We start from the raw sequence: 14062 nt of genomic DNA on the forward strand, positions 1-14062 counted from the left end.
AGCTGGATACAGCATGGCATACTGGATACCACTCACTTGCAACTTCCTCATGAACAGCACATATTTCTGCCTGGCCTCTCGCACATCAGGATAAAAGAAAGCAGCATTCCTCCATAACATTTCTTTTCTCTCTCTTGCCAAACGGAGGTTCATGAGATGGTCATAATAATTTAAAAGTGTTATGATTATGGGTGTTGGCACGGCAACTGGTACTGGTCTTAGGGCGAGTGACCTATGGGCAAAAACAATTACCGAAGACAGGTTCTCTTTTCAAATATTTCCAACAACATTTTTTCAAGGAACTCTTCATTTTGGACCAATTGCAGTAGTTTCCAAAATGACTACTCTTCTGCACAACATAAATTGAATTGACTTCCATGGCAAAAATTCACCCAAATTGAATTGTGCAGAGAAAAGGAGGAAAAAGTACATAAATGTCTGACTAATTACTCTCAATGCTGGCTTAGTGGTTCATCTCTGATGAACCTCCTCTTTCTGCAGTGAAGCCACTTCATATTGGCAAGAGTTCTGTCCCTGCTAGACTAAGAAGGCACAAGTTTTGTTGATTTCCTCAACACACCATGTTGCGTATTTAGGTTACAGGTCATGGTTGATGTGTGACTATCCTGTCTACTGTTCACTTGCACGTGCTCCAAACAAGTATTTGCCAGATATATCCTGTAGTGCCGAAGGTGACCACAGGTTTCAGTGGTTGCAGTCACTTAACTGCCATTTGTCAAAGTCCTGCATTTGCTAAATCCAAAACAATGTTATAAAGAGATCCCACAAACTCCAAATGAGGCACTGGGCACTAATGGAGGAATTTAGACTCCACCCAGTGCACATAATATAATAAATAAAATAATGGGGATTATGCTGAGCACATGAGTTTTGCAAACGATCACATTACACCCAGCACACATTTTTGCACAAGCAATCATAGCCAGCACTAGGATAGGAGTAGCTGTTAAGTTATCTGTAAAAAGCATAATAATGCATGTTAAAAATAAAAAAAAAGTAAAAGTAAATTTTAAATCCATAGCATGATTTCTTTTTTAGACCCGGACTCTTGTACAGCCGAGATTCCTGGCTCATTCAACAGTAAACACTGGTTCTTTGTGATTTAGTGCTGCTGAAAGCAAGCACTTTTGGGGAATAGACATTCATATTGTAGGTTTGCACCTTTATAAATGACAAGACAAAATGTATGCACTTAACTTTCATGGACATGTTACTTATCTGCATCAGTGGATCTCCGGCAAGGGAATCCTTAAGCGATGTATTACTTTTACAACAGTTCCTGGCTCCAAGTCCGCACACCAGATATGTCACAGATTTGTATTATGTTTCCAATAAATAAAAACCTTTTGTATCATTTCTTCGGCGAGTGGGGCTCCGCAAACATAGCTACTACAGGTTTTCTTTACCGTCCTATCACAGAGAAGGGCCACTTCCCAGTGTTTTACTCCACATTTTCTTAATACTTCTTTCCACAATGTCTTGTGGGGAGTAAAAGTAGTGCACTGGTACTTTCCTGAAGGCATGTTTGTTGTTTTTCTTTCTGAAAGATTATCTTCTAGTCAAATAAACCCTAATCGAACTTAGGTGACAAAAAGGAGCATAATACAAAAAATCAATGATTTTTAATACTTTTGATGTTGGAAGGAAATCCTTTGATACATTGTGTGTTGCTCTGGACAGTCTGAAGTCTGGCAGATGTATATGTAAAAAAATATAGGGCAACCCTGTAACCCGTGGACCAGGGTAAAATGATTTAGAAAGAAACAAAATGGTCCCTACGAGGGAAGTGTCAGCCTTGACTTCCATGGCAAAAATTCACCCACCAAAATGGTAGAGTACACACAAACTACTTGTATAAATACATTTTCCCCTAAATTTCTTAGTTATTTAAATATTTTAATTATTTTTTTAGGTATATTTATAAATCCTTTCCTATTAGCAAAAGTACACATTAAGAACAGATTCCACAGATATTGTCCAAGATAAATACAAGACTCCTAAACTGAGGTGCTCCTACAAAGTGACGGTGCAGTGAAAAAGTGAACAGGTGAAAAAGTGCATTGGTGAATATTTACAAATATATAAACACAGAGCTGTGGCTGATAACTCATTCAGTATTCACAATAATACAGCATCCATTATTTGCATGTCTTAAATTAATAACTTAATTTTTATTTATTTTTTTAAAGTACAGTCCACAATAAAATATCGTTTATGTTTTGACCCTAAGGGTAAATTAAATGGCAGCGGGTCATCATCAGGACCAAAGAAATACAATAGGAAGCACCCACAACACGTTACAAAGATCAATCTCCTCAGAAAACTGGTATGTAGCAACTATCAGCGTGTATACTAACACTGAGATCAGCTCGAACTGAATGTAACAACAGGCCGCAACACCTTCAGCAGACCACAAGAAAAGGCCAAGACATATCTTAACCGGACCAACAAAGCACCGATCTCACAAGCAGACTGGAAGTAAATGAAAAGGAGTCTGGCAGACAGCAAACAATGACCCTCAACTGATCATAAAGTGTGCAGTGAGAGTCCTTCATAAATGTTCTGATTTATTGTGCATCCCAGCTCTAATCAAGCTGTAGCTCTCACACCCAGTGATAGCCTTAGAAATTTTTTAGTACCCTACAGTGGAGCATGATTTGCATAGATTTGTTTTTTAACTACTCAATGCAAATGAGCAGAGGACAAATGACAAACCACTGCACAACAACACAATATTATGCTTGTTGTGCAGTGTTTTGTCAGTTTGCCTTCAGCTCACCTGTGCCTCAGACACCTGACCACACATGAAATGAGTGTTTATTATCTTGTCACAGTATGCTGTCATTTGTCTTGTGTTCTGAGTACACAACAAATAGCCACATGCATTAACTGGATCCCCCTCCAGTACGCTGTAGTAAATCACACAACCCCTGGCCACATCGCTAGCAGTTCGAATGGCCCAGCATATCAGCCTTTAACAGTTTCAATGGAGTCCAGAATCAACCGCGTAATGTTTTAAGTACAATACTTGTAGTTTGGCCTTTCTTTATCTTGTAGCATCCAGTATTTTTTATCTTTGTGCCCTCCTCACAACAGAGAACAGTTTAGAGAGACCTTTGAGCTTCATCTTGAGTAGCCATTTTTCTAGAAACAGTTTGTCTGTCTTTCTCTCTGCCCCTTCAAATAGGAAATGTAAAATATTTCTTCTAGTCCTTCCTGCAGCATTTTCCACTCTCACCTCAAGGATTCGTCACCTGCAGCTTGATTACAGCCACTTGCATGTGTAGCACCTTGTTTCTGACTGTTTCAATAGCGTCTTCTATTCTGTCTCTGCTTTGTTCAACTCTCTTAAGTCTGCTCTGAGATCCATTTCAGTAGGCACCAAGCAATTTTGACCTTTGGGCAATATGTGAATCAGCAATCACCTTTAATATAGCCATTGATGTAGGAGTGTCAACACAGCTGTCTGCTGAGCAGATTTAACCTGGGATGTTTTGTAGTTTATCTTTGCCAGTCCAGATGTATACTGTATAATCTTGTTGGCCTGAACAAGCTAGCCTGCCTTATCTTATGCCGTTGCTGCAGAAAGTCATGCACATGCAAAACCGCTTTATAAAAAAACCATAAGCACTGATAAAGTCTCAACCATTTTCAAAAGGGGCAACAGCAGATTTCATTACCAAGCACTATGACAGCTTGAACAAAGTCATGCCATGGTTCAGAGCCCGTTTTGTAACTCAGAGAAGTAGCTTAAGTATCATTGAAATATTTTACGCTCTGCATCTTGTGCCCAGGCAACCTCCAAATGCAGGTAGAAGTATGTGAAGGGCATTCACATATTTAGAAATCAGTAATAGCGGCATACCACATACATGTATGAGTAAATGGGTTTATCTAAAGCAAATGTGACATTACCATCTCAACCTTTCACCAGTTCTAGGAAGATCAGTCAACTTGAAACCAGGTTTACTGATGCAGGATTGTTGCAGGTAGTTTACTAGTAATTTAGAAACCTAGAATGTTTAGAAATACTCAGGATATTGAACTTGGTGTTAGGATTCAATCAGTGCTAGATGACTTTGGTCATCTTGCAGGGCATGCTCCCCATAGTCTTTATGTATTGCTCCCAAAAAAAACGTCTTGAGGCTTTACCGTTGCTATTTATCTTACTAAAAACAGTTTTGAATGGCTATTTCTACACAAGGTGGTATTATAGAAACTTTGGCTTGCCAAGCTGTGTCAGCTAGCATTTGGGACATAAACAAATGTGTCTGAAAATGATTAATTTGATTACAAATATGTTATAAAAATTGGCTTGGCTTCTCCCAACGTTTGTACTACATGCATGGCTAACAAGCTCAGCATTCTCCAGTACACCTCTTTTGCACACCTGCAGCCAGAACACCGTCAGACTGGAGGCAAAAAAGTACAAGATAGAAAAAAACAAGGCAACAGGCTAATTTCTATCAATGAAACCAGGATCTGGAACAACATCTCTGTATACATCAGGATTGCTTCCAAACCTGAAAAACACTACGTCATGGTACAGCCACTTCTGTTCTCTCATAACTCCTCAGTTTCTTAATGACTGTACCTTTGTCTTTGACACTATACAGCTCATGGGTGCCTTTTGGCTAGGTTCATGCTATACAAATACTAAGTACGTACATATAACTGAGCTCCTTCTACTGCAAAGGTTCTTCCCCAAATGTATTTTATTTTTTTTATATTTTTTATAACGGATGCTTTTGTAAAACAATATTACTTCGCTCAGACTGCAGCCAGGGACATACTGGTGAACATGCCTTATAAGAAAATGAAGCCTATTCAGTCACAAGGCTTATGGACGATGCTCAAGGTCTTTCATTGTATGTATTGTGGCACAGACAGCCAATGCAAATGTGCTCAAATAAAGTAAGCTAGAGCAAACCAACAGAGTGCAGGCACTCTTTATAGTGTTCCTTAAACTTTTTTGCGTTTTCTCAGGTCTCCTGGGATTACAGCTTCCGTGGCCCAACATATCAATTGATATGTATGTAAAGGCTTAGTATAGTATTTTCAAAAACTCCTCTAATCCTAGGCATTGGTACCTGTATCAAATATCACTTTAAAAAAATAACAAAGCATCTTTAATCCCTCTAAAAACATTGGAATGTCATTAGTGAAGTGTGTAATTCGATGCTTCCAGGTTGTTTATGGCATACACCATCTGTCTCCAAGAAGAGAGTCCATGCGATTGCTATGCTGCTCCAATAACATTATGCATTAAATAACTGACGCCCAAGATGACTAAGCTCAACCTCTCCAAGACCGCAGTTTTCCAGTTTCTCTCCTCCATCTTTTAATTTGAGACAGCTGAAGAACTAGGGACTGAGGCAATATATTGTACCATAACAATATATTACTGCTTTAGGTGCACTGCTAAAACAAGTGTTTTAGCCCTCACCTAACTATAAGAGGGGTTCTCCCTCTGTGTTAATCTGTATCATATTACATCTAGCAAGAAAAATCTTTGTAGTCCGTAAACACGACATTGATTGTACAATTGAAGATGCAATGAGACCAACAAAAACACTAGCAAAGCAGAGAAAGCAGAACATTTGACAGTGAAAACAAGCTTGCCAATGATTTACCTATGTGTGGTAGCGTACCCTGTCTAGCCAAAGCAAATCCACTCACAACTGCACATATTTATTTGTAATTTTTCTATATGTTGTTGCTGCAGAGTGAACATTCACCAGCTCATCTTGTTGGAATAACTGGTCAAAAGATGGTAATAATTTAGTCATGCACTGTTGAAAAAGAACTAGACAGCTTCTGGACGAGCACCGGACGTCTACTAGCTTACTATAATAGCCTGCCTTTCTGTGCATGTCAACATAGCTGCAGCTTTAGTTTTACTTCAGTCCTCAGCATTGAAGCTTAAAAATTAATGTTTAACAAAATGGTATCTACAATATAACTGTGACATTGAAAAAAAATCTCCGTTCTATTACCTGAGTTTCTTGGGGCACATTGTACACTTCTGCATCCAGCAACACAGTGCACGCACTAAATGGCAATGACTGGTTAGCTAATGTTCTTGCAGCACGATAATGGACACGTAAAACCTCCTGCTCATTGGACACAATAAGCTTTTCCTAGAGAAATGACAAGCACAATGCATAACAGTCACTAAATTTAAATTTCTATTGCAGTTTGTACCTTAATATTAGTTGATCTTGAGCAAAGAAGCCACACTTCTTATATCACATTATTCTGAACAAAAAATTGATTTTTGTTAAGGATGCAGAATTCTTTAAAGGAGAATCGGTAAGCTTTAAAAGTTTCGAAAAATATACATAACCAAGGAAATGTTACACTGTACATACACATTTTAAAGAAATTACACTTTTTACAACTGTGAATAGGATCTCATTAGTCTCTGCACACATCAAAAACGTTAATGTGTTTTTTCTTCTTTTTTAAGAAGCAAACATGTTTTAAATCCTGCTCTTAGGATACTTTTTTCTATTAGTAAGGACAAAGGGTCAGATTTATAACAATCTGACATGCAACTGAATCTGCCTCCTTGATTCTAAAGAATTTTGTCCCATGAATCATGCACAAAGTAAAACTGCAAGTACACAACACAAATTCTATACCAATTACTACTGTAAGATCAGTAAAGAAAATCACCAAGTTGCCACTTAGGTCTGCCTAGTTCTAAATACTGCAAGTAAAAACTCACAAATCAATTTGTTTCAAGGGTATTTGCGTCCTATTCTAAACTCTAACTGAGGCGTTTATGAGGACAACTTACTATTAAGAAATCAACACGGATACTCAGATTAGTCACTAGGGCCTCTGCTTTTGTCCTAAACAATAATTAGCAAGTGAAGGGTAATTTATTATTTATAATCTCATACTGTACAACAGTGACAATTCAGCCCAGCAGATAATATACTAAGTCATCAAAAGAAGCAAATGGTTGTAAATGAGACACAAGACTAACTCAAAATGGAATACCTTCCACTAACAGACAAACAGATACTGACAGTTTCATTTTAAAACAGAATTAGGTAGTATTTCTTTTCAAACTACTGCACCATAAGTACAAACAGGGTTGCTTTATTCTTAAATAAAGACAGCAGTCTGCCAAACATAAAATTGCTACATCTGCGATTATAGATGATATGATATGGTACAAACAATAACAATTTCAACACTTCAAATGAACAGGCCAAACAAAAGATGACCTCAAATACACTTAACTATTATCTTCCATTTAACTTTTTTGTTTTGCATGTGTTAGTTCCCTCTTCCTGCCAAATTTGATAACCTGTGTACTACTTAATTTACAGACATTCTATGCTCAAATAATACCTTAATAGGGGTTTTTAGTCTCTATGCAACCCTAAAATAGATGGGCAAGAAGGAACACCTTCTTACCTGTAATTCCAGTTCTCTCGTAGGAGAATCACCATAGAAGTCATAAGCAATTAGTAGTCCCGCACCTATGTGTGGAGACCTCAGGGCATTTCTTCACAACATATCTTCTTAAGTGCAATGTTTGCCTTTCTTCGGGAAGGCCTGCAGAGTCACGTAAGAAACAAAATAAATAAGCAGCTTATAGGAGTAGGCTACAATGGACCAATTCTTCACCTTTGAGTTAAAAAAAAAAAAAAAAAAAAAAAACGGCCAGGATAATTAAATATGTATATAATGTATATAATGTCATGATGTTTGGTAAAACAACATACATGCCTTTCAAAAACCCTTTTTTGAAGTAGTAGAGGGATGTAGCAAAGTGGGGTAGTGTAGCCCCATATGCTGTCATCATATGAGTTAAATAAGAGACTGTGACTTTAAGGACCCAGAAGCCACCAATATTCCATTATGCTCAGCAGGTGACAGTTGCTTCAGTTCTTTGAGGTGATAGTAGAATGTATGTATCGTATATGGAAAATGTCACTTACCCAGTGTACATCTGTTTGTGGCATATTCCGCTGCAGATTCACATGCTATGCACAGGTCCTGCCATCTAGTGTTGGGCTCGGAGTGCCACAAGTTGTTTACAGGTAAGAAACTGTTTCTTTTCTCGCAGGGGATCTCCATTGATAGTCATAAGCACTGAATGCAGTAGCAAGCTCACCACTACTAAAAGCAGCAGAGAAGACCGAGGAATGAAATGGACAGTCCAACGTAAGCAAAAAATTCCTGAGAAAGGCCTGACCTACTTGACCATCTGCTCTAACATCCGAGTCCAAGCAGTAGTGCTCGGTGATTGTGTGAAAAGATCTCCACGTAGCTGCTTTGCAAATATCCGCTATGGGGACATTTCTCATTAAAGCCGCAGTAGCCGCTTTACCTCTAGTGGAGTGAGCGTTAGGTCTATTGGTTAGTACCTTGTTAGCTTTCTGAAAGCACAATAGGATACAGGAAACTATCTACTGGGAGATGTGTCTGTTTAGCTGTGGGTAACTCTGTACGGACTGGCCAGTAGTTGATTAACAGTTGGGTTGAACTTTGGATGTCACATGTCTTATCAAGGTAGAACTTCAAAACTCCCCTCACATCTAGGGAATGAAGCAACCTCTCAGCTGGAGTAGAAGGACTTTGAAAGAATGTTGGTAAGGAGATGGTCTGGTTGACATGAAAATCCAAAACACCTTTAGGAAGGAATTTCAGGAGAGTTCTCATAACCACTTTGTTAGAGTGGAAGACTGTGTATGGTTCATGTGAGCATAGTGCCTGGATTACGCAAACCCTGCTGGCTGATGTTCTAGCTTCCAGGAAAGCTGTTTTCCAAGAAAGATGCTGTAGGGAAGCCTTGTGCATTGGTTCAAAAGGTTCCTGCATCAGTTGCGAAAGGACTACATTAAGCTCCCTAGGAGGTGAAGGAAGCCTAACTGGGGGTTGAACCTTCTTCACCCCTTATAGAAAATCCTTTATTACAAGGACTTTGAAAAAAGAGGTTTGTGAAGGACATTTTCTGTAAGCAGTAGGAGCTGCTAGGTGAACCTTTGTGGAAGAGAACTGCAAGCCAGATTTAGCCACGTGTAGCAGGTATGGAAGAATGACATCTTAGCAGGGTGTAGGGTCCACGTTCTTGGAGGAACACCAAATGCAAAATCTCTTTCACCTGAAGGCATATGCACAATGGATGGAAGGCCACTTTGCCTCCCTGAGGATCTCAATGCAGTCTTGTGGTAGGTTTAAGTGTCCATATTGTAGTAGTTTATGAGCCATGCAGCCACATTCAAGGAGGAGAGATGGGGTGAACCATCTGGCGTCCAAATTTTGTTAGAAGATCCGGTCTGCATGGCAGCTTGAGAAGTAGATGCTCTCAACAATGAAGCAGATCCGTGAACCACAATGACGTGGCCGCTCTGAAGCCATGAGGACCATCCTGACTTCAGTAGGACAGCTTGATGAGGACTGCCTCTATCAGGGTAATCTGCAGAAAGGAGTAAAGAAATTTGCAGGACCAGTCGAGGCATAGGGAATTCCCCAATGTCCCTTTTGCCTGTCAGTTGGTCCCACTGGTCCTCCAGGCATTCTTGGAGAGACAGCATGTGGAGCTGAGTGTTTGGAGTGAGCAAGATGCAAGAGGCCATCAAACCGATAAGAGAGATCACTGCCCTCACTGATCAGTGAGATACCTTCATGAGAGAGTGACACTTTTGAAGGATCAATACGAGACTCTCCTCCGAAGGACACTTTTGCCTGTACGGTGTCGATGGAGGCTCCCAAGTAATGTTAAGTTTGAACCGGAGTGGAAGTGGACTTGTTGTGGTTTACATGAAGACCCAATCGCTGTAGGAGGGTGCAGGTCCAGTTGAAATGACATTGGTCTTCTTGAGAAGTTGACACCTTTATGAGCCAATCATCTAGATATGGGAAGACAAAAATCTGGTGCTTCTCCTTACCGGAGTGGGTACTAGAAGGAAGGACTCATGGTTAGGTTGTTGCTGTCTGTTCATCCCTTTGAGCAGGTTGTTGGTTTGAGTGACCTCTCGTCTGCTTTTGCGGTTGCTGGTAGGGTCTTTGGTTTTGTTGCTGAGATCAACCCGAGTGATTGTCTGTGCCCTTTTGGTCTCTCTAGACCAATCCCTAAGGGTTTCTATTTTCATTTTCATTTGCGATATTTCATCATCTGTGTTACTTCCAAAGAGTGGAACCTGAGAACAGCAGGATCTGGATCCGCTGCAGAGACTCTGGTTTCAGCAATGTTAAGCAGAGCCAGGCATGTCTTTGTAAGACCAGTCCACAACAGTAGTTGTGTGCAGCTGAGAGGGAAAAATCAGTTGCTGCAAATATTTGATTGGAGACAATTGCACCCTCGTTGACCAACACCATGAAATCCTTTGTTTTGTCTCTGGGAAGATGTTCAGTGAAATACTGGATGGAGTCAGAGAGGGATCTGTCCTATCTGCCCAACAGAGCTATAGCACTGGCTGCCTTCTTGGCTGTTGCAACACTGTTGCAGACTTTGAGGCCTTCAGAGTGCAGCTTCTTGCTTTCCTTATCAGGAGGAACAAAGACGGAAAAGTGGAGTGGTGGTTTTAGCTTCTAAGATAACCTAGAGTCTGGAGGAGGATGGGTGCAGAGGAACAGAGGATCTTGATCCAGAGGCCTGTATTTCTTTTGAAGTCTCGATGGAGCAGGCTTAACTGACATCTGTGTCAAAAACAGATCCATGGCTGGTTCTAGGAGGTCAGGTACTAGTGGCACTAGTGGCTTTGCGACTGTCCGTTGGTGTAATGTCTCAAATATTGCAGATACGGAGGGTGCGGGTAATGACATCTGTATATAAAGTTTGGTCGCCCCTCGTACCAGTACCTCTTATAAGATTGTAATGTCGTCAACTGGGGAGATGCTAGGCGGTGAGAAGTCAGATAATGTTGGTGAACATCCCCTTGTTGACGTGGAGTAAGTATCTCTAGATCTATGATGAGATCTTCTGTAAGACCTAGAGTGTGATCTGGAGCCGTATGACCTATGAAGCTGGTGAGAATGGTGTGAAGATGTAGATGAGCGGCTGGAACTGTGATGACGAGAGCAGTGGTGCGGAGCTGAACTTGTTCCTTCGAACTGGAGTCTCCACTGGTGGTATTGTTGCAGGAAGGGGTGGAGGTGGCGGCAGAGGTGTTGATGTTGGCTGTTGTGGTGTTGCAGGAGGCAACGTCGGTGGTCATGGAGCTGGCGGGGACGTAGGTGGTGGAGACAGAGATGAAGATGGCACTTCTATGGGAGAGGGCGAATACATTCACAAATACAGAGAATATGGAGATGAATAGATTCTTCTCCTCTTGTCCTCGTCTCCTGGTGTCTCCTCGATATCGAAAAGCTCCTACACGTTGACATTCTATTGTGATGCCTCAACGTTGATCTGCTCCTGGACGTCTGCCTCGACATTGATACTTTTCTTCCAGACGCTGACCTCAGCCGGTGTATCGACGATGTAAGGGGCCCTGATGTAGAATGATGTTGCCTTGACGTTGACAGACATTGCTTTCTGGACGGCAACCCAACTCTCAATGGTGAATACGTAGGAGCCGTACCTTGACTCGGCGTAGATCCTCTTAATGTTGACCAGGACCTATGTTGTTTCTGTGCAGAAAACCTCTTTCTTGACCTCCCACATCCATCAGAGGTGGAAAGAAGAGCCCTGGTGGAAGACTGAGCTTTCCGTCGCTCTGAGGTCCCACCTCCAGTCTGCTGCTGTTGCCACTGATGCTCTTAAGTCCCATGGAGATCAATCTTCTCTCTTCCACGTAAAGTGCTTGTGAAAAGTTTCTGCAGTGATAACATGAATCAGGAATGTGAGATGCTGGAAGGCAGATGATGCAGACTTCATGAGGGCCTGTTCTGGCCTTCTTTATCCCACAAACTCGGCACTTATCAGACAAAGAAGGCATTTTATTTGAAAACAAAACTCACTTTTCTGCAAGGAAAAAACAGAAAAATGCAGGCTGAGATGAAAATTGTCGAATGAAGGTGTTGTCACCAAAATATACCGGAAAATCTTGAGGAAAAAAGCCCGAGGTCAATGCTCCAGGATCCTGTCAGCAGAAGCTCAAAAAAACAGAACTGAAGCCACTGTCACCTCCGGAACATGATGGGATATTGGTGGTCTCTGGGTCCTTAAAGGCATTGTCTCTTATTTAACTCATATAATGACAGCATATGCAGCTATACTATCCTGCTTTACGACATCCCTCTACTCCTTCAAAAAAAAGGGTTTGTGAAAGGCATTTATACTGTTTTACCAAAATATCATGACATTATATACATATTTAATTCTCCTGGCCCCTTTTTTGACTCTTAAGATGAAGAACTGGGCCACTGCAGACTACTCATATAGGCTGCATATTTATTTTCTCTTTTAGGCGACTCCGCAGGCCTTCCTGAAGAAAGGTAAACATTGCACTTAAGAAGATATATGGTGAAGAAATGCTCTGAAGCCTCCACACATGGGTGGGACTGTTTATTGCTTATTACTATCAAAGGAGATCCCCAATAAGAGAATAACTATTATTTGCATCCTTAGTGTCTGTGTTATTATATTGCCCAGTGTTGGAGGGACAGAGCTGACATTGCCATTGCAGTATAGAAATCTGCCAAACATAAATTAAAAGGAGGTGTGGCAAAAACATATCCCCGTTTCAAAACAGAGTTTGTAGATCAGTCTTCCCCAACGAGTAGCTTGTGAGCTACTGGTACTACAGTACCTTTAAGTAGAATCTCCTGTGTGAAGCCTATCCTAGTAAATTATAAGCTTTTGCTTGGTTGAGGTAACATATTTATACCAAAATTAAGTGTGTACTTCAGACAAAAATTAGTATTTTCAGAACTCAGAAGCTGATGTTTGGATAGCTACATTTCCAAAATATATTTAAAGCGGAAATATTAATGATGAACCATGTGATGTGGAGTGGGATGTAAAAATAGCATTATTACTTTGGTGCCAGTGGCATTACAGCAATGGCTGTTATATATTACCCAAATAGAGGAATTTCAAACTAACAATGCATTTACGTTACTGCTGCATTTACGTTACTGCTGGCGACCCAGCCTTATGAAGCGAGACTATCACTGCTAGTAATCATGCTTAATGTGGCCACTGACGTAAACCTGTCTTGTTTAGTCACTAATACAGCACTAATGTTAGTTGCTTGGGATGATGTTCATTGAATATACAAAGCTCTTAATACAGAAAAGGTTTGAGATCGCTGGTGTAAATCCATTTTCTGCATTACCCAGTGTTGCCCAATATAATCTGAAAACATGTTTCAGTGTAGAGCAATCAAACCACAGAAAGGAAACTTTGGCCAGTTCATCATGCTGACAAAGTCTTTCTGATAGAACAAATAGAAAAAAAAAATCAATAGCAATTTCATTGAAGAAAAAGAGAATGTAAAAGTGTAATGTAAAATATTAGCTCCTAGTTTAAGATGACTGTGTACTAAATTCAATTATGCAGTTCATAGTAAAATAGCAGAGTAGAGGGAAACATTAATTTGCGCTAGAAATTCTATTACTGGAAGACAACCATGATTCCAGATGTAGGAACAGTCCCTTTTTAGTTCTCGCCTAACGACCAAGTTAATTACCTTCGGTAACAATATAACTTATAGAGTCATATTCTAGTTACAGATTCCTTACCTTAGAAATTCCCACAGGCATCAGACTCGATCTGGAGAGTTTTCTCCAAGCAGTACCCCCGCAGCATGCTGTCAGGTGGCACCGGTCGACTCTGCGTGTGTCACTGTCGCCGTAATGACGGCGCAGTCGAATATAGGCGCCACCCTGGTGCGCTGCCGTCAGTTTCTTTTCACAATTTTTCACGCCAGTGGTGCGGAGCCATGAATAACACTGAGAATGGTATGCCAAAACAAGGGCCCTTAAAGGGAAGTTCTTGTCCTTAGAAACCAGTTCGCAGAGCAGGGAGGATGGGCGGGTTGGTAAGGAATCTGCAACTAGAATAAGTATCTACCAGATATATCGTTACCAAAGGTAAGTAACTTGTTAATCTGATAGAGACTTCTAGTTGCAG

The 14062-nt window shown here is 40.6% G+C and overlaps 1 protein-coding gene across 2 annotated transcripts in view; it reads right to left on the minus strand.

The window, feature by feature from the left end:
- Window positions 1-14062, minus strand: part of ANKRD12 (ankyrin repeat domain 12) — a 418715-nt gene that overhangs the window by 61630 nt on the left and 343023 nt on the right. For both annotated transcript variants that reach the window (XM_069216617.1, XM_069216611.1), the window contains one exon: window positions 6018-6161. In XM_069216617.1, the coding sequence (XP_069072718.1) occupies window positions 6018-6161 (144 nt within the window). The remainder of the gene's footprint in view (window positions 1-6017; window positions 6162-14062) is intronic.

The sequence above is a fragment of the Pleurodeles waltl genome, chromosome 2_1 (assembly GCF_031143425.1).
Source record: "Pleurodeles waltl isolate 20211129_DDA chromosome 2_1, aPleWal1.hap1.20221129, whole genome shotgun sequence".
NCBI lineage: Eukaryota > Metazoa > Chordata > Amphibia > Caudata > Salamandridae > Pleurodeles > Pleurodeles waltl.